The sequence below is a fragment of the Macrotis lagotis genome, chromosome 6 (genome assembly GCF_037893015.1).
Source record: "Macrotis lagotis isolate mMagLag1 chromosome 6, bilby.v1.9.chrom.fasta, whole genome shotgun sequence".
Taxonomy (NCBI): Eukaryota; Metazoa; Chordata; class Mammalia; order Peramelemorphia; family Peramelidae; genus Macrotis; species Macrotis lagotis.
This window is the reverse complement of record NC_133663.1, coordinates 11,113,067-11,134,661: the sequence shown is the minus strand read 5'-3', so window position 1 is coordinate 11,134,661 and position 21,595 is coordinate 11,113,067. Positions and strand designations below refer to the sequence as shown.

Below are 21,595 nucleotides of genomic sequence, written 5' to 3'. Positions count from 1 at the left end.
AGCTTCTGATGAGGACTCCCAATGCAAAAAAGGGAAACCATATACCAAACCTCATTCAATTAGAACTATGAAGTCATAGAATGTAAAATTAGGGATGGGAGGAATGAAGACCAGGAAAAGGAAATTATTTTCCCAAGATCACACATTAAGAGGTACAGTCAAAATCTGAACCCAGGTCTCTTGACTTTAAAATCCCCCAGTGCATTTCTCACTCCATCATGGTCCTGTAGTCTAGTTTAGGAAATTGAAAGGGGAGGAATAAGTGGTACAAACCTGCAGGCATTTTAGGAATGTTGTCTTCAGGAAGGATGCTAACAATTTTTAGAATTGACTTGAAGAACTCCGGTACTCATGAAACATGCCTGTGTTTTTATATTTTAATTTGGGCTTAAATAATACAGCTGCTGTTAGAAAACGATTCTATTTTATAGTCCCAGGTCAATTTTTAATCCCCAGCATTGGTGCTTTTTTCTGGTCAACAAAAGTAGCTTCTGGTATCAGACTCCATCAGGAAAAGATGAATCATGGAGGTGTCCATATTGGGGAGCATAGGAAGGAGGGATGTATGGTGTCAGAACCATAAAGGGAGAGAAGCAATACAGTGGCTGGAGTCGGGGAGAAAAGTCGAGCCACTGAGTTGGAGAGAATGGTATCGTCACTCCAAAGAAGACAGCAAAAGCTGGAATCCAGAGGTGCAGGTTGGGTCTGATATGCATGAGCTGGAGAGCATAATAAGGCAGCTGAAATAAAAATGGGGGGTCAAAATAAGCCAAAAGGGTCAAGGAAGAGAGCAAATCAGAAGTCAGTCTTCTGGTGCTTGCCACCAATGAACAGTACATGCTCAGTCCTTGCTGACTACTCTGTCACACATGCTAGCCATCCCCCTTTCTGCCATCCTATGTTGAGACTCCTTATAGATTCTAGAATGGGGCTCTCCCAGAACCAAAATTATGGGATTCCTTCCCTATCCAAAGATGGCAAATAACAGCTTTACCTTTTCTGTGTCCATGATAGTAAGTGGTGCTTAATAAATGCTTGCTGATTGGTTGGTTAGTTGGTTGGTTGGTTGGTTGGTTGGTTGGTTGGTTGGTTGGCTGGTTGGTTGGCTGGTTGATTGGTTGATTGTTTGGTTGGTTGGTTGACTGGTTGGTTGGCTGGTTGATTGGTTGGTTGGTTGGTTGGTTGACTGGTTGGTTGGCTGGTTGGCTGATTGATTGGTTAGCTTAGACTCATGTCTCAACTCTCCCTTCCTGAGTTTTAATTTCCTCAGCTATAAAACTGGGTGCAAGAATACTTGTTCCATCTCCCTCACAAAGTAATAATCTGTGAGAAGAGGGAGAATAAGATGGTTGTGCAAATGTTTGATATTGTGGTGGAGATTGGGTCTCTATCACAGATAACAGAATGTTAGACTATCAGAGTCAGAAGGAACCTCAGTGGCCATCTGATCTAGTCTTCTTCCCTCCTGAACCCCAAAGACAAGAAACCCATTGACAGCAAGGAACCACTTCTTGGAGGATAGGGAGTGGGAAGGGGCTTGGATAACTCTTATCAGAAAGGTTCTTTTCCATCCTAACTCTGACTTCCTGCAACTTCCCCATAGTTAGTTTCTGGCTCTGCCCTTTCCTCTCACAAACCAAACTATCAGATACTTGAAGATGGCAGCCATGTCTTCCTAGAGTCTTCTCAATTCCAAGTTTTTTCACCTGGTCCTCACATGGCATGATCTCTGAATCCGCCCTTCTCCTGGTTAGCCTCCTCAGATGCCCTTCCTAGGTTATGATGGTCAGAACTGAAAACCCCAGCTGTCATCTGTCCTGGGTAGGATGCAGTGAGTGAGTTCAATGAATTGTTTAGAGTCACAAAAATAGGAAGAGTTAAAGTTAGGATTTGAAGCCAAGCCTTCCTCACTCCTTGGTCCACTGTACTAAAACAGCATTTGGGGTTGGGAATGAAGGGCTTGAAAAGTTACAATGAGAATTTTATATCTGATCCTACAGGTAATAGGGAATCATTGGAATTAACTGAGGAGGGGGTGACAGAATGAAACCTTCATTTGATGGAGGCTAGATTGTAGCCACATCAAGTCAACAGCTTTATTAAGTGCTTACCATGTATGCTAGAAACTGGTAATAGAGATAGATAGATAGATAGATAGATAGATAGATAGATAGATAGATGATAGATAGATAGATAGAGATAGAGATAGATATATATGAAAAAAGATGAACTCTTTCCTCAAGGAGATTAATTTTAATGGGGTAACAGAAGACATGAAGGGTAGGTGGAAAGAAGGCAAGGGGAAGACGTGTATGCAAGGATATGGTGGCAAGATCTGGAGAGTTGGCAGCAGAGTGGGGAGAGCCTTGCAGTGGAGACACCTGAGGGAGGGACACCAGCTAGAAGACTCTTGGAATGATCCAAATGTGAAGTGATGGGGGCCTGCCCAAGGCAGTGACTGTGCCTGGAGAGATAAAGGTGTCTATGAGAGATGCCGTGAAGGCCAACATGGTCAGATTTGGCAATAGATTGAATAAATGGAATGAGGGAGAAGGCAAGGGTTACCCTGAGGTGGTGAGTTGGGGGGACAGGAGGAAGGCAGTGCCCTCCAAAGTAACAGGGAAATTTAAAGGGTATTGGGCTTGGAAGGAGGTTCTTGAGTTCAATTTTAGACATGTTGAGTTTGAAGTGTCTGTGGTACATAGTTTGGAACATCCAAGAGATGGAGCTTCATGAAGAAGAGACTTGGGACAGATAGAGCTAGACAGATACAGATGTGGGGGGGGGGGGAAGAAATGTCTGTGTGTGTGTGTGTGTGTGTGTGTGTGTGTGTGGTGTGTGTGGTGTGTATGTGTGTGTGTGTGTGTATGTGTGTAATAATGTTTGTCCTTCATTTTCTTCATGGCAAGACAATGGGATTAAGAGACTTGCCCAGGGTCACACAGCTAGGAAGAATCAAGTATCTGAGGCTGGATTTGAACTCCTGTCCTCTTGACTCCAAGGCCAGTGCTCTATTCCACTGTGCCACCTATCTGCCCAGGTGTGTGTGTGTGTGTGTGTGTGTAGTTTGTATTAGTGATGAACCCATAGAACATGATGAGATCACCGAATGAGAGGAAGAAGGATGAAAAGAGATCTCTCCTCTGTGTCTTTGGTCTCCTCCCCACTAGGCCAACTTGGCAGCATATGAATACTTTGGGACCCTTGTTTCCCAAGGTAGGTATCCCCTCTCTTACCCTTTTGAGGCTAAGGTCTCCAAGACTGGCAGTGGTTGCACCCTCCAAGCAAGAGAAGAACCCTCCCAGCACCTAGCTAGGCCTGTCCATCCCAGAGGTCAGACTTGATGCTTGCCCAACTCTAAAGAATTCACCAGTTTGTTCTTTACTGTCCCTCCACCTTTGATAACCCAGGATCCCCTCTGTGCAAAGAGAATATACATCAGAAGAAAACTTTGCTAAATCTAGAATAAAACTCTGGATTCTGTTCATCTCCCAATGTATTTCTGTTTATTATTCTTTTCTAGGGCTCTGACTTCATTGGTGGAGAGAACTTCCTGGTATAGAAAGTCCCTCCACTGGTGCAGAAGTTCCTGCAACTCTGGGTGTTGAAGTGACTTGCCCAGGGTCATGCCGTCAATTAGACTTCAAGCCCTCTCACCTCCCATTCCTGTCTCTGAATTATTCCCTGCTCCCTCTCCCCAAAGGGATCTATGTTCCAGAAGCATCTCTGTAAAGTCATGGAATGTTAGATCATGAATTAGTTGGGATTCAGGCTACTGACTCACATTCCTAAGCTTTCTGCTAATTAGTTTGCCAGCCGGGCCTTTGGTCTCCAAGGAGGCAGTGGATTCGATAATACAAAGATTCCTTCCAGAATTCAAAACCTCAGCTCCTAAATGATTAAGGGAATGAGTGCCAGGTAGGGCATCTCTAAGATTCTAGGTGATTTGGGGAAATGGGGATCCCTGAGGCCACTTCATTCCACCCAGCCTCAGGAGGCTGCTATCCGGTCACACTCACCCACAAAGTGTCCCTTGGGGGCCCCATGTCCCAGACTAGGCGGTCCATTGGCCTCACCCAAGGGGCCAAATTGGAGGCACCTATACACATGGTTGGGAGCCTGGACCACCTGGGTCCTGGCTGAGGATGCTATCTTGATGAACCTCTCGGGCTTAGAGGCTGCAGCTGAGGCGTCCCAAGGTCTCCAGGACACAGCTCTCACCCAACAGCATTCCACAGTCCCCATGGCAATAGGGCGCTGGCATTCTTGTTTCCAAGGAGACCCCCAGGCCCTCAGCGTCCTGGGTTTCCACAGTAACCATTCAAGGCCCCAGTGAACACTTACTCCCTACTCCGCTCCCTGGACAAGTCCCAGCAGTTTCTTCAAACGGCAGGTGAGCCAGGGCTGGATGGCAGGAGAGCCGGCCCAGCCAGTCCTGATACCAAGGTGGGGGGGGCTCCTCAGCCTCGGAATCTGGGAATCTGAGTAGTAGAAACACCCCCCCCACCTGCATCTCCCCTGCTATTCATATAGCCAGAAGCCCTTGCTGAGACTTCACCAAGGAGCTTCCCCCTTCCTCACTTTCCCTTTGTGGCCCGGACTATGAGCACTGAGGCCAGTGATCCAGGTGACCGTGGGGAGGAGAGAGCCAGGCTGAAGCTGGAAGCTGTGATCCAGGTCAGTTTACCTGTCCCTACCACCCTCCCCCAAGTGAGCAGGACATGGGTGAGACGGGCAGATGCAGGAAGGAGGCCATTCCTCCTGGCCGGGCCTGGCCCCTCCCTTCTGGGCCTACCTGGTCTCCCTGAAGGCCAAATGACAGGAAGTACCTTCTAGGAGGGACCCCTGGGGAGATGCCCCCACTTCTCCTGGTCCAGCCGGGTCTAGGGAAGCGGGAGAGGGGAAGCACCCCCCACCCGCCAAGAACTCATCCCTGGGCCGTCCTCATGATCCAGGCTCGGGCCTCCTGAACTTTCTCGATGCTACTTGGCTGCACCTAGGAAGAAGTGAAATTCATTAATTATAGTAGAATTAGTGAAGTTGCAGGTGCGGTGAGACAAGATCTCTGGCACCCCCTCCCCCCCAGCCCAACTCACAAGAATCTGCAGTTTGGGACAGAAGGCCTTTGGCTAGAGGGTCAGAAGACCCCAATGGAGAACCAGGAGGGACCTTCAAACATAGGAGTCTGAAGGTCCCTCCTCAACATTCTGCCCAGGAGGATACTCAGGGGCTCTTTTCATGGAAAGAACTGGGTTTGAATCCCAACTTCATAGCCTGGAGGCCACCCTCCCTCTTGATGGACCCTAGTTTACTCCTGAGGAAGAGTCAGAGGAAAGCCAAAGGTTCTCTAACCTAGGGTCTGTGAACTCAAAAAAAAAAAATAGCTATTTTTAATAGAACTGGTCTCCGTTACAACCCTATACATGTAAAGGCATGGATCAAAGAAAAGTCCCCAGGCTTCATCAGACGCCTCAGGTGGGGTTGGAAAGGTTCATAATGAAGTACAATCATTTGATTTATCCTTTTTGTTCAATTAAAATATGTTTTTTTTATTTATTTAAGGCAATAGGATTAAGTGACTTATCCAAGGTCACACAGCTAGGCAATTATTAAGCGTCTGAAGTCGGATTTGAATTCAGGTCCTCCTGACTCCAGAGCTGGTGCTCTATCTACTGTGCCACTTAACTGTCCCTATTTGTTTTATCCTTGCACCCTGATATCTTTTCTTCTGACTTGCAGCTGAAACCTAAAGGTTCTGTCTCCCCATTCAAATGGAAGTCCCCTGAGAACAGGGGCCACCCCACTTTTCTATTTTTATCCCCAACTCTTAGAAAAAACATGATTATTGTGTCATTTCACTCGTGTCCAACTCCTCATCACCCCTTGGGTTTTCTTGGCAGAGATACTGGAGGGGTTTATCATTTCCTTCACCTGCTCATTTTTTTATTTGTTTTTAATGGGTTTTTTTTTTTTTGGCAAGGCAAATGGGGTGAAGTGGCTTGCCCAAGGCCACACAGCTAGGTCATTATGAAGTGTCTGAGACTGGATTTGAACCCAGGTCCTCCTGACTCCAGGGGCAGTGGTGCTTTATCCACTGCCCTACCTAGTTGCACCTCTCCAGCTCATTTTACAGATGAGGAAACTGAGGCAAGCGGGTTGAGTTGCCCAGGATCACACAGCTAGGAAGTATCTGAAGCCAGATTTGAATTCAGATCTTTCTGACTGCAGACCAGGTGTTCTATCCATTGAGTCATCAAGGTGCCCCCCCAGAACCACATAGTTAATAACTGCTTTATTTAATTCATTCATTCATAACACAAAAGTATGGCCCCCTGGACTGGATGGTGCCTAAGGTCCTAGTGGTAATCGCTGTGTTTCTACTGAGGAGCAACCTGGGAAGAGACAAACATGAGTCCTCAGTGGGGTTTCAAGTGAGATTTGAAAGGAGGAGTAATCTGCATTCAGAAGTTAAGAAAATGGGACAGTTAGGTAGCTCCATGGATGGAGCACTGGCCCTGGAGTCAGGAGGACCTGAGTTCAAATCCAGCCTCAGACACTTAATAATTACCTAGCTGTGTGGCCTGGGCAAGTCACTTAACCCCATTGCCTGACAAAAACAAAAAAAACAAAAACAGAAGTTCCAAAAACCCTAGTGTTGTCATTTCTGCCATTTCCCTATTTTCTTCACTCCCCTCCCCCATGTGAACTTGTTGAGGTCAGGGTCTCTTTTTGCCTTGGTTTTCCCTTCCAATGCTGAGGACATAGAAGGTGTTTAATAATTGCTGATACCTTCACAATTTGTACTCATCTGTTCAATGAATGTTGTCTTTCAAAGCATCGTGGTCTGATGTTAACCTGGTTGTGCCAATGGAGTTTTGCTCTTTGGGGGGGGGGAGTGCTTATATTCAAAACTATGGCCTCATTGAGAACTTGTTTGGGCTTCAAAGTGGCAACACTTAGTGGGTGGGGATCCCGTGCCAGGGTAGAGATGATCTGGGTTCAAGTTTTCCCTCTGATGAATGAATACTGGCTATGCAAGCCTGAGCAGTGAGTGCCCCAATCGGCTCTTTAAGACAAGTATTCTTCCCTCTATTTGTTTCCTGGAGCCCTTTGGCATACGTCTGCTGAAGCTTCTGGATCTCTTCTCAGAATCATGCTTTCAAAAATGTGTAAGATTCCAGAGGAAATTAATGCTTTTGAAATACAGTCATCAAAATTATTTTTGGACAAAGTTCCCTGACCACCAATGGTGGAATGGAATCCCTGCACCTGAGCTGAGGCTCAGGTGTACTGAGCTTTTGGAGGCTAAGCCAATCCAGGTTCCTCCTCTGTCCTGGAGAAACTGAGGCTCATGTGTACTGAACTTTTGGAGGCCAAACCAATCCAGGTTCTTCCCTCCTCCTGGGGAAACTGAGGCTCAGGTGTTCCAAACTTTTGTGGATTGAATCAACCCAGGGCCTTCACTAAATTCAGCATTGTTGTGTTGAGGTGAGAGAATGGGGAGGAAGATGCAGGAGAAGGACAATCATCCACGCTGATCGGAGTGGGGATGAGTCCTGAGTATCCCCTGAACTTCCAGCCTCAGCTGGTTAGGGCGATTCAGGCTAAAAATAAGTTTCACATACCTCCAATTGGGAACCCCCAAGACTAAGTTTTAGAGCGAGTCCTCATCTGCACTGGGGGAGTGAGTTTTCTCATTAGATAAGTTCCTAGTACTAATGGAATCACAAATCCGGGAAAAATGACAGGACTGGTTTGGAACACATACAGAGCTCAGTACAATGCTTTCCAAACAAGATAAGGTGCTTCCATGGCAGGGGGGGTGGACACCAGTGAAGGGGAAGTCTTAAATCTTCAATGGATATAACAGTAAATAATGTCACCTCAAATTTGATGGAGTCACATTCTGACAAGGATGAGGACAATGGAGAAAGCAGGGCACCATTTATGAAATAATGCAAAAAAGAAAATAAACCAGCATCAAAACACAAGCTGTATATTCTCCATGACCTTTCTGTGCAAAAGAATGGACATAGAGAGGAGGCCTTTGGCTTGGAAACCAACCAAGGCAAAGGTCAAGCCACAATGGAGCCAGTTGGGTTGCTCCGTCTTTTTTTCTTTTTTCAAATAAAATGTTTGAGTTAGTTAGGGTCTTCAGTCTCTTTGGCTTCTCGAACCTGGGATCCTAGAAACTCTTTCCTAAGCTCCTAAGAGCAAAAAGCTCTGCATTTCAGTATGAGGAACCAGGGAAGAGAGGGCCTTGCCAGTAAAGCCTCATCTTCTCCTGCTCCAGAGGAGCTGGTGCTGAAGTCAGGTGTCATTGGGCAGGTGAGTCTTTGGAAAGACAGATGTTCATCGGAGCAGGTCGACTGCCAGGAGGACTAGCTGCAGATACATGAAAACAGGGACCGCCAGGGCTGTAATGGGACAGCTGGCACCGAACCTGGCCAGGATGGCTATCTGTGCCTGAGGGCCTCCTGCTTTGCAGGCTGGATATGGTTGGGAGAGAGTACAATAGACTGGGCCATATCCATTAGAATAATAGTCTTATTGTGTTTGTTGTTTATAGCTTACATTAGTGTAGTGTTTTGCAATTCCAAAAAGCACTTTACCACCTGGATGCCCAGATAGGTTTCGCTCTTTCCCAGTAGAAATTGGGATTCCTTCCAATGTCTCCTGGGGGAGTTCAGAGTATCTTCCCACATGTCTCTGCCAACAACTGGAGGAGGAAGGGAGGGATGAAACATCAGTGTCCCCTGAAATTCCTGCTCTGCCCCATCCTGCATTTCTACAAAGTGATGAGAGCAAAACCAACCAACGCAAACAAACAAAACCCAGGCTTTTAGGCAATCAAGGCATTTTTAATTAAAAAAATGAAAATTAAAAAGGAGGGGAAAGTCTGTAGAAAGATAATAAATAATGAAAATAGCTAGCATTACGGAACATTTTAAGGTTTACATTTAATGTATGTGTGTATAATACATATATATATATATATATATATGTTATATCTTTACATATCTATAAAGGTCCTACCATTATTCCCAAGAGACTTGGATAGAGGCTAAAAACCATATCCTGGTCTTTCTCACATATGAATTACATATTTACACACATGTAAATATATTAATGTATAATACAAATATTAATATATAATAGAGGGTCACAAGCACATACTGTATATTCATCTCTGTATGCACATGCATGTGAGTAAGTAATGGTTGAGAGAGAGTTCAATCGACTGGGACATAACCATTATAAGAATAATCTGATTGTTTTGGGTGTTATAGCTTACATTAGAGTAGTGTTTTGCAATTGCAAAAAGCACCTCACAAACATTATCTCACTCAAGTCTCATGACAGCCCTGTGGGATAAGGGTTTAAGGCTCTTATTATTCCCATTTTGTGGATGAGGAAACAGGTCAAGTGTGACATATTCGTAGAACTATCAAAGGCAGAACTCAAACACTTAACTTCCTAACTCCAAGCCCAACTCTGCCCACTGAATCACACTGTCTTTCTGCGATCTATATAACACATTACATTGTTATAAATAAAAATCAGTAGCAACATCACTTCAGTAAGTCACTTAACCTCTATTTATCTGTTTCCTCATCTGCAAAATAGGGCTAATAACAGTATCTACATCCTAGGGATTATTGTGAGGATCAAATGAGATAAAAATCCGTGTAAAATGCTTGCTATAATGCCTGATAGGCACTCTCTCATTGTTAATTATTGTTATCACTAATACACCAGGTGGCCCAATGGATAGAACACTGGAACTGCAGGCAGGAAGACCTAAGTTCAGATCCAAACTCAGATGCTTACTGAATATGAGACTCTGAGCAAGTCACCTCACCCAGTCTGCCTCAGTTTCCTCATCTGTAAAATAGAGATAATAATAATAATAATCTAGATTGTTGTGAGGATCAAGTGAGATAATATTGACAAAAGTTCTTTGCAAACCTTAAAACTCTACACAAATTCCCTCTACTGTTACTACTAATAGTAATTGACCTTCATATTCCACTATAAAATTTGCAAAGTGATTTACATGTTACCACATCTGTGCCTCATGGCGATCCTGTGAGAAGAATCTGAGCAAGATTATGCCCATTTTACAGATGAGGAAACTGGGGTTCAGAGACATGAAGTGGCTTGGTTAGGATTCTATGACTAATGATGATGTTCATCCTCCTTAATTGAGGAGCACCATGTCGCCACATACATGATGTTTATTATAGTGAGGGGAGCGATATAATTATCAGAGGCAGACCTTCCCCGATCTGAAGCTCAGCCATCTGGCCACTAATTTCATGGTAATGAAAAATGATAGAATCAGAAATAGGTGGACACCAACAGAACCAGAAAGAACTGGTTCCCAAAAAAGGATGTTTGCATCAATATGGACATCAGGGACGTGCAGTCATTGCTATTAGATGGGGCATAGGTTGACCCAGATGTTATCCGGGATCTATATTTAAGTAAACTTTTAAAATGCCATCTTGCTCACACCTAAAATAGGAGGGTGAAGGCAGTGGGGGCAGGAGGAAGAGAGCTTTCAGTTCCCCAAGCTGTGGAAGAACAGTCCTTGACTGAACCAGATGGTGGCTGGGCACTTGACCAGTCATCCCAAGTTAGGGTTGAGGGCACTCATTTAGAGTCAAAACCATCTGGCTCTACTTAGGCTCATCTGCTCTAGTGGCTTAGCAATTCATTTTAAAAGGTCCCCAAAGCAGGTCAACTTTGTCATTTGATTCCATTAAACAAGTTTATCTTAATGCCTCAACTTAGCTTCTACACTAATGAGGAGAGGAAGGTCTCTCTGCTTTGCAAAGAGGGCAGGAAGATAGGCATCTTTCACTGAGCAATTGTGGAAACACCTTCTTGCTGGGGTCAGCATTCAGGACTATCCCATCTCAATGGCAATCCAAGGGAATTGTTTTGGAAAGGAGCTTTTGGTGTGACAACCCCAATGGGGGCTCATCTATGGCTATGGTCCCAAGTAACTGGGAAGCTCTTTATCTCCATCCCCAAACATGTGCTTGTGCATTGGCAGTCTCCAAGATTCTTGAAATTCCTTTTCTGAGAAACAAAGCTTTTTGCTTTGCAAAGCTAGATACAATCTAAAAGATAACCCAAGAAGCCATGACAAATTCCCCAAATTCCCCAGGAGACTTGGCTCATTTGTTCATTCAACACACATTTCAGAGTATCTCTGCACAGCTGCTTGTCTAGGAGCCAAGAGGAGATGGAGGATTTAGAAAAGCCAACTGCCATATCCTTCCTCCATATCTGGGGGACCAACCCCTCAGAGGTGGTCAGACCTGTGCAAAGTATAACAGGGTGATTAGGCTTATGATGGAAAGAAAGGAGAGCAGAAGCAAAGGCAGATGGGATATTCTGTCAACATCACACACTTTAACTTCTCCCCAGAGCTGCCCTTGGTCCCACTCTTCAGGGATGTTGGCCTCATTTAAATAAAACCAACTCTCAGGTACCTTACCTTTTCCAGGTAAAACAACCTTCCAATTTCTCTTCTCTTTTTTTCTTTATATTTCCCCTTATCTAGTGTATTTCCCCCTTCCTCATAAAGATCCCCTACTTTAAAAGTGAAAGTCTGCATTCCTTCCCCTTGATGAATCGGGAGGAGGAAGGGCCCTGACCTGCCTAAACATGTTAGAAATACCAGGAACTGATACCCTGACTTAGACTTCCATCTGGCCCCAGTTCAGAAGAAAAGGCTGGACTGGAAAGGAGGAAGGATCCTTAAATCTAAGAGACATTTATAGAGTACTTTCAAGACTGCAAAAGTTTCCACTTCCTACCTCTGGATCTTTGTATAGACTGTGTTCCCTTCCTGGAGCACCCTCTCTAGCTCCCCCCTTAGAATTTTTAAGGCCAGACTCAGGTATCACTTCCTATGAAGCCATTCCATATCTCCCATTTTGGGGGTTCTCCTTTCTTGAATGTTCTATAAGGCATATTTAAGGTTATATTTCCCTGTCTGCATGAAAGGTCTTAGACAGAACCATTTTACATTTTTAGCCTTGAACAGCTAGCAGCAGATCCAAAGTCTTGAACAAAGAAGGTTCTAAATGACCCTTTGTTAAATTGAATGAAATCTGCCCAGTTTCCAGGAGGTGATGAAATGTTTAACCAGAGACAGTGACAAAATGAAGTAAAAGTTCAAAGGATCGGATAATTGGGGCTGGAATGGACTTTGGGTTCAACCTCTTGCTTTTTCAGTTGAAGACACTGAGGCGACCAAGACTGAGAGAGTTATATGGCTGGCCGGGGTCATGCAGATAGCGCGCAAGGCAGGCTGATAGCTCAGGGCTTCCTGACACCCAGGTTGAACACTCAGTCTTCTACAACTTTCTCAGAATCAGAAGTGCCGAGCTTGAATTCTGCCCCCACTTCTTACTAGGTGTAGATGCTTAGATCAGACTGTTTTAGGGAGAACTCAAACAGGCAAGGGCTCACAGATGATACAAGGGCACTCTTAAGGAGGTTAGAATTGGGGCAGCTAGGTGGCACAGCGGATAGCTCTTGGCCAAGCTCCATTAGACACTTGGAAACCCCAATAACCGTGCCTTGGAACAATGCGTACAATTTCAGTAGCACAAATATTTGTTGATTCCTTTACCTTTCCAAAGTACATGCTGGGGATAAAAAGATAAAATTGTCAGGGTCCTAGATAAAGAGCAATGGACCAGGGAAGTAGTCATATGAGCAGAGAGGGGGTTTCTTACATCTAATTTTAGCTTCCCCATCTCTAAAATAGAAATATAATTATGTTCAATCATTCAGTCATGTCTGACATTTCATGATCCCTTTGGGGCTTTCAGAGTAATTTGCCTTTTCCATCTCTAATTCATCTGATAGATGAGGAAACTGAGGCAAATAGGATTAAGTGACTTGCCCAGGGTCATGTAGTGTGTGCCATCAGATTTGAATTTGGGCCTTTCTGACTTTAGGTCCAGTGCTCTCTCCACTCTGTCACCTATCATTGCCCTACCTATCTCTCCACCACCATCATGCCTTACTTTCCTAAGGATGTTGTAAGAACATAATACCAAATATCTGAAATTCTCCCAGAATGTTAGGGTTAGAAAGAATCTTTAAATTTCATGTCCTGTCCATGCTGGGCAGCCTTGTGCCATGCCAATGGACCTGGCCATGCTAGGTTCCCCAGTACCAGCATGTCCATCATCTCCATCATCTCCATCATCTCCATCAATCTCCATCATCAGTGAGATTGAGGTCTAGAAAGATTAAGTTACCTGTATGTGATTTTAAATTGGGATTTGAATCAGCTCCTCAGTCCCAGGTTATGGTCATTCTAATCTAGCCCTAAACCCAAGACTCCTTTCCTTACTCCCCCAAAAGAGTCTCATCCACCTAGTTGAGTAGCTCTGACTTGTTCAGTTGGCTAGAGAATGTCAAGGCAAAACAGAGCCACCCAGAATTCTAGAGCCAGAGGGGCTTTGGAGGCTCTGCGAAGCCTCACAGTGTCTTGATAAAATTGACAGGGTCCTAGACATAGAGCAATGGGCCAGGGAAGTAGTCCTGTGAGCAGAGAGGGGTTTCTTACATCTAATTTATTTTAGTTTTCCCATCTCTAAACTAGAAATAATTATAATTGGGTTTTTTTTCAGTCACTCAGTCATGTCTGACATTCCATGATCCCATTGGGGCTTTCTTGATAAAAATATTGGAATAATTTGTCTACAGGAAACTTTCCTAATCTCCTCTGGCATGGACACTCTCTGTCTTCAAATTATTTCTGATTGCTTTATCAATGTTTTATATTGTCTTGTGAAAGTATTATTTATTAACATCCCTACCTTAATGTTTGGAGGGCAGAAGGTTCTGTTTGTTCTAATGAGGGCAGGAGCTATGATTTTGCCTTTCCAGCTATCATGTAGCAGGTGCTTAATAAAGACTTGTGGATGATGATGTTGCTGACAATGATTTGGCCGGAGCGATGTGTGTGAAGGAAAACAATGGAACATAAATATGGAAAAATGGACTGCCAAAGTGAAGAATTGGGCCTGAGTTTAGAGGCACTGGGGAATCATTGAAGACTCTTGGACAAGAGAACTATGTGTTAGATCTGTGTTTTAGAAATTTCAATATGGTAGCTCCATAGAAGGGGGGATTGAAGATGGCAGCAATCAGAGGGAGGGAGTGCAATGCAGTGCAGGTGAGGGGTAATGGTCACTTCTAGGGTAGGGGTCACTAAGTAAAAGGAAAGGAAGAGAGGGGAGACATGGTGCATGAAGACTATTATTATAGAGGGGCTGAATGAGGGGAAGCAGCGGAGGATGATGCTATGGTTAGCAAGCAGTTTCTCAAGAGAACCATAGATCCAGACCTAGACAAGACTTTGGAGGTCATCTAGCCCTATCTCTGCACTTAGCAGAGGAGGAAATAGGCCCACAGAGGTGATGTGACTTGCTCAAAATGACCCAGGGAGTAAATGTTCAAGGTGATATGTGAACTCCATAACCCATGTCCTTCTAATGTACCAGAACTCCCCATTGACCTGAATGTTTTCCTGGGTCATATAACTCCAGTTATGTGAGCAGTCATGAAGACTAAGCTCCTAACACATAACTAAAATCTCCACCACACCACCACCCCTCCCAGCAATCATGGACTTCAGACTCACTGAGTCTCCCCCACCCATGACCCTTCAAGGCACCACATCAGCCCTCCCCAAAATGTTGCCCAAACAGGACTGGAGGGCAGTCTGCCAACAATATAGTATCATAATTAGATCCCCCTGGCATAAGCACCCCAAGTTTTGGAAATCAGATGCCTCAGTTGTGTTGGTAATGGATTTACTGGGCACCATGCCATGCTTCAGCTCACCACTGGGTTATTGTGACCTGAGTTCTTAAAAGTTTGGCATTGGCTGGGCCTTCTAGGCTTTATGGTGGATATTTGCTAACTCCTGACTGGTTGGTCCCCTCTGCTTTATCTACTCCACTCTCCCCCCATCATTCTTTTTTTTTAATTTAATATTTATTCTCATTTTGTATAAATAATGTGTTTATACATTAATAAAATATTCTTATTTAAGATTAAACAACATACCCCCTCCCCCAAAACATATAGACTCGCTTGAGCGATAAAGTAAAGGGGAGAGAAAAAAATTAAAATTAAAATTAAAAAATAGTAATAATTGTAGGTATGGCCAGGTGGTGCAGTGGATGGAGCACCAGCCCTGGAGCCAGGAGCACCCAAGCCCATATCCAGCCCCGTACATCCAACAACCCCATCATTCTTAAAGTGCTTGGGGAAAGGAAACATTCTGAGGTCTTAAGTTCCTAAATTATTATTAGAACCATAATAGAATTAGGAGAGACCCTTTGCAGCCATCTAGTCCAATCCTCTCCCTTCTTTTACTTTATTCTCAGTTTTTACACAAAGGGACAGTTACTGAATAGGAAAAACTAAAAGCATAAACATTTTCCCCAATACCCAAGGGCACAAGCTCCCCTAACCTGGCAAGCTAAGAAAGTTGGGAGAAAATATTGACCCCCACCAAACTCCCTTCCAAATGAGACAGAACTGACGAGCAAGCCTGCTGCTTCCTCTTCTGTGCTGGGCAAGAATGTCTGGGACTCTGCTCCTCCCAACATTCTGAAGTTCCCAAGGTCAGAGCCTTGTGAAGACTCTACCTGAGAGCAGAAAAAAACAGACTAAGAATCCCTAGTCACTAACTGAATTCTATTTTTCCCTCCAATAGGTTTATAATGAAAACAGATAGAGAGATGATAGATAGATAGATAGATAGATAAATAGATGATAGATAATCTCCTTGCCTCCTTACTCAAAGCTAGCCAGGCAGGATAGAAGTCAATCACTATATTTTATAGAATTGAACTGAGGCTTAGAGAGGCAATAGGATTCACCCAAGGTCACAGTAACAAATGCTTTTGACTTCAGATCAGTAAACATTCATGAAGAGCCTTCTTTGTGCAAGACAAGAGACAGCATAGTATAGTGGATGGAGACCTGTCTTTGAAGTCATGCAGACCTGGGTTCATTTCCTGTCTCTAACACATACCGATCCAATGACCCTGGCCAAGTTGGCTAGCCTCTTGTGTGGCCCCAGGGAATGGCAAAAATCCAAAGTTAGCCATGAGTTATTGACCTGCAACTTCAGAAGAAAGAATCCAGAGCAACCTAGGTTCTACATAGACCATGAGGGGGCTGTTCCTGGGATCCTCTCCCACCCAACCCTGCCAATACTCATTTACCCCGATGAACTTCCCACCCAGTTGAAATAGCAGGTCCTAATATCCCAATCATCATTTAGAGGACCCACAGCTGATGTTTACTGCTGCTGCTGTTCCGATGTTTTAGTCTTGCCCAACTCTTCATGACCACATCTGAGGTTTCCTTGGCAAAGATACTGGGTTGCTTTGCCATTTCCTTCTCCAGCTCATTTTAGATATCAAGAACTGAGGCAAACAGGGTTAAGGTCACACAGCTAATAAGTGTCTGAGGCTTCCTGATTCCAAGCCCAGTCCTCTCTGCACTGCCCACCTAGCTGCCTATCTTAATGGTTACAGATGGTCTAAAACGTGTTTTGAGGATTTTACAGTCTAATTGATGAAATCTATAAAATATTTTTTTTACTTCTTCTGTCTGTGTCTGTGTGTGTGTCTCTCATCTCTCTCTGTCTCTGCCTCTCTCTCTCTCTCTCTCTCTCTCTCTCTCTCTCTCTCTTCTTTTCTCTCCCTTTCCCTCTCTCTTAAACTGAATTCAAGAACATGACAACAGCCACAGATTCAGAAGGAGCCTGGATCATCTGTTTGTTTCTATTAACTGGTTTGCATTTTCGTTTTTATCGGTTGCCTTTTATATTTGGAAGACAGTAGGAGACAAGCACTAAATAAATATTAACTGTCTGATACAGAGGCCTCCATGGAAGCCCAGTGCCTGCTGATTGAATAAATAAACAGAGGAATGAAAATGCCCTTAGAATAATTGACAAACTCTAGTCCTCTCAGAGTTGCAAACTCTTTCATTAAAAATAACAGAATTCATTGCATACCTAGTTTTGCAAAGCCCTTTATATAGCTTCAACTTATTTGATCCTCACAGAAAATCCCATGAGCTCAGCAGTGTTATGATCCCCATGTTTCAGTTGAGGAAACTGAGGCACAGCAGATCAGATAACTAGCCTATGGTTATATCACTAGCAAGTGTCAGCAACATGATTTGAACATTAGCCAAGTCTGTCCACTCCATTGCCTCTCATCGTCCTCTAGGAACAATAGTTTTACTTGTGTAAAAGATAAACACAATCTTCCTATTTTTATGTAACATATATTTAAAAGTTGTCATGGATGAATATTTCAATAATATATATCTTCACTTCCTTCTTTGTCCCTACCCTTTCAACCAGAGATCTATCCTATGGAACAAAGAATAAAATAGAAAAAGTGAGAGGAGTGGGTAACAGTTTAACAAAATGAACCAACACAACTATCTGATAGCAGATGCCATCTTCTGAATACATGCGCCTCCCCCCCCCCCCGCCTTTGGAGATAGAAGAAGGGAGATAATTAACTTCTTATGGATGGATCATGACCCAGGAGACTGACAAAAACCATCTTCTTCCTCCTATATTCACAACAGCAGGGATAACAGGAGAAACTTCTGAAGTACAGATTTTGAGGGGCCAGGGGTGGGACTAGCAGGGAGAGGTTTGTTTTTCCTTCCAGTGAGCTAGAAACCAACAGTCACTAAACTTGGTTTTGGGCCTCATCCAGGCAGGCCAACTTCCGGAATGCTTTGTTAGGGAGAGAAATTAAACCCTACCTTTAATGCTCCAAGATACTTTGAATGGGCACTAGAAGAGGGACTAAAAATAGTTACTGGGAAGACAGGAAAGGCCTGTTGAGTTACACAACTCTGAAACTGGTAAGAATTCGGGTGTGTCTGCCTTGGGAGAGAGGGAAAATAAAGATGGGGGATTGTTAGAAGTCAAATTCAGAGTCTACCTGCTCTCATATAGTCATCTGTGCCTCTATCCATAGAGACACTCTCTGGGAGTAAATGAGAACATACCTTGATAAAGCACAACAGTTCGTGGAGCTCCTGTCCAAAGGAAACAGAGCATTTGACCACTGAAGGCAGTGATTTCAAGGAATACTCTCTGAGAACACCCCCAAAATATGCACCCAGACTTGATTCTCATGACCTGAGAACCCCATTCTAATCAACATTCCTTTAATCAAAATCATCCCCAACCACCAAGACAGAATACTTCTGGGATGTATTAACATGGAGATACCTTGAGTCAAACCTGTCAGAGTTGAGGTATGAATAAACTCCACCCAGGTATTCTGACCTCTGACGTGGGCATGCCCCCACTGAGCAGATGATAAGGGGTTGAGGAAGTGGCAATGAGGACATAACTGTCACTGACCCTGAGACACACAGGTATCACTGACCAACCCTTCTCTGTGCTCAAGACCTCAACTTTCAGCCCAGTCCAAGGCACAAGGCCATTTGTTCAATCACATCTGACTCTTTGTGTCCCCATGAAGACACTGAAGTGGTCATTTCCTTTACCCATAAATTAAGGCAAACAGGGTCACTCAGTCAAGGAAGTATCTGAGGCAGCCACCCTACAGGATGCAAAAGAAAGGTACACTGAAAATAATGGGAGGTAAATGAAGGAAATTGGGATGGCACACAGAGTGGGACTCCTGGCTTAGCACACTATCCACTGAGATAGCTATATCTAAGACTTCCTAAGGGACAAACAAACCATAGAAAAGCAGACATGAGCAAAGTCACTCTGTTTACCAGCCCCCTGGGGGGGATGACTCTGCTTTGACTCACTTTGATCGTTTATTAAGCAACTACTGTCTACTATGCACTGTGCTAGACAACGTCTCTCAACTCTAACAGAGTAGCCAAAACACTAGCCCAGAATCTGACTCTTGGAAGCTTCTCATAAGTCTCAGAGCAGGAAAGGAGCTGTTGTCCCTCCTTAGGGCTGGGGGCAGTAGGTGTTGTCCTCTTGCCTGTAGGGATCAACTGCCTTGCTTCTCTAAGCAGAAGGGAGGAAGGGATGGAGGAAGGAAGGAAGGAAGGAAGGAAGGAAGGAAGGAAGGAAGGAAGGAAGGAAGGAAAATGAAAGAAAAGGAAGAATGAAAAAATGAAATAATGAAAAGAATGGAAGGAAGAAAGGAAGGAGGGTGGGAGGAAGTGAAGGAAAGGATGGAAAGAGGGAAGGAAAGAGGAAAAAGGAAGGAAGGAAGGGAAAGAAGAAAGGAAAGAAGGAAAGGGAAGAGAAAAGAGGGAAGGAAAGAAAAAGAAAAATAGACAACCATTTTTAAGGGCTAATAATCAGACCACGATGTTGGATGCTAATCTAAAGGATGAAACAATCCTCAGAAGGATCAATTGGGAGGCTGTTGCAATAATCTATGTGAGAGGACAGACAAAATATATACAATACAAATATAAAGAAATTAGTTATGAATAAACACAAAGTAATTAAATATTCTCTAACAGGGAAAACAAAAAGGACTCAAAAGTCTATGCAGAATAAAAAAAGATACAAAATAGTGGTACTCTCAATGTGGTATGAGCATGGGAGTTAGGGAGCATTGAGAAAGACTTCATGTAGAAGGTAATGTTTGCGCTGGGTCTTTTAAGGAAGAGGCAGTACTGAAGATGGAGTACATTCCAGGGCCTGGTCAGTGTAAGCCATTGGAGATGGAGCACCCATGTAGGAGCAATAAAGAGAAGGCCAGTTGGGTTGGACAGAAGCTTTGGGGGTGATGGAGGGGGAGAGGTGTGGAATAATATCCATTATCACCAACACCACCATCATTATATAAATGTATGGGTTGTCTTCATAGAGATTATCATTTAACCCATGGGAAAGGATAAAATTATTGACAGTAGAGAGAAGAGGACCCTGGACTAAGCCCTTGGGAAAACTCAAAATTAGAAGTAATTTGGGGGGCAGCTAGGTGGCACAATTGGGGCAGCTAGGTGGCACAGTGGATAAAGCACTGGCCCTGGAGTCAGGAGTACCTGGGTTCAAATCTGGTCTCAGACACTTAGTAATTACCTAGCTGTGTGGTCTTGGGCAAGCCACTTAACCCCATTTGCCTTGCAAAAATCTAAAAAAAAAAGTAATTTGGATTAGGAGTCAGCAAAAAAATAACCAGAGTAGTTTCAGCTGAATGACGAATTCGGAAGACATGACAAAGAGTTAAAAAGTAAGCAAAGAAGTGAAGGTAATTGCAAAAATCTAAAAAAAAAGTAATTTGGATTAGGAGTCAGCAAAAAAATAGCCAGAGTAGTTTCAGCTGAATGACGAATTCGGAAGACATGACAAAGAGTTAAAAAGTAAGCAAAGAAGTGAAGGTAATAACTTGGTTTTCTAGAAATATAAGCAAGGAAGGGAGGAAAGGTAGGGCATGGTAAGGGTCCAGTGAAGAGTTATGGGTTTTTGTTTCGGGCAGGTTGCTTTGGGAACTTGGGGTTTGACTGGGAAGATGGTTGGTTGTTTTAGGATAGAGACTTGGATATGTTTGAAGATAGTTTGCAAAGAGCTGGTTGAGAGGTTGAAGATAAAAGAGGGGGGAGGGATGATCTAGCGTGGGCTCAACTAAAGACAGGACATGGGAACACGGGCTACCTCCCCACCAGAGAATGGAGTAAAGAAGGACAACATTTGGAATATCAAAGGATAATGAGATAAAAAGGGAAAAAAGGGAGCTCACATGGAATGACCTCATTTTCTCAGGTAAATAAGAAAAGATCCTCAACTGAGGGGGGGGAGTGAGAGAACAAAAGCTTTGGAACAAATTCTGTTGTAAGTAATTGAATAGGGAGGAATTAAAGGATTGCCTTGCTGCAGTGGAGGCCCACCTGAAGTTGGCTAATGTAAATTTATAATGGGACAATTCAGCGGTTGTCCCATTCCATTCAGAAGCAGTAAGGAGGAGTGAAGGAAGCAGATGGTGAGAGTAATCCAGGGCTGAAGTTTGGCAGCCCATAAAGTGGCAAGACAGAGTGTGGGGGGAATTCAACAAAGCACTGGCTTTGATGAAATAGCTAACTATTGGAGATTGGAAAGAGAGGTAAATGGAGTCAGAGCAGGGGTAATGACCTGAGGAAGGTATTGAGGAGTAAAAAGATTGGAGATCTCTACCAGGACAAAGAATAGTCTTGGAGGTGGGGGAAGTAAAGTGAAGAAATAGAATGATAGAAGGCTATAGTCTCATAAGGGATTATTACTGTTTTTAATAAGGACGAAGATCTGTAGGTAATGGTAAGTTACTGAATGGGTGGGGCAATGAGACTGATTAATACCTAAAAGCATGCCCTCTATCAGATACCTTTAACCCAGAAAACACTGTAATGACAGTGTCTGATTCTTGCCTTGGACTATTGTCTTGTCCACTCTATACTCATCCATTTCTTCTGAAATGGATAACCCAGAGTGATAGGCAGGTATTGTTAAGTCTGAGGTTTAGAGAATTCAAGTGACTTGCCCAAAGATACCCAACCAGCTAAACCAGGATTTAGAGCCAGGTTG

At 43.8% G+C, this 21,595-nt stretch overlaps 1 protein-coding gene across 3 annotated transcripts in view; it reads left to right on the top strand.

Annotated features, from left to right (window-relative positions):
- Nucleotides 1-4,320: 4,320 nt before the first annotated feature.
- Nucleotides 4,321-21,595, top strand: part of CROCC2 (ciliary rootlet coiled-coil, rootletin family member 2) — a 165,602-nt gene continuing 148,327 nt past the window's right edge. The window contains exons 1-2 of one of the 3 annotated variants that reach the window (XM_074190727.1): nucleotides 4,321-4,393; nucleotides 4,534-4,677. In XM_074190727.1, coding sequence (XP_074046828.1) covers nucleotides 4,603-4,677 — 75 coding nt within the window. In that variant the 5' untranslated portion in view covers nucleotides 4,321-4,393; nucleotides 4,534-4,602. The other 2 variants (XM_074190728.1, XM_074190729.1) reach the window with 2 other exon arrangements.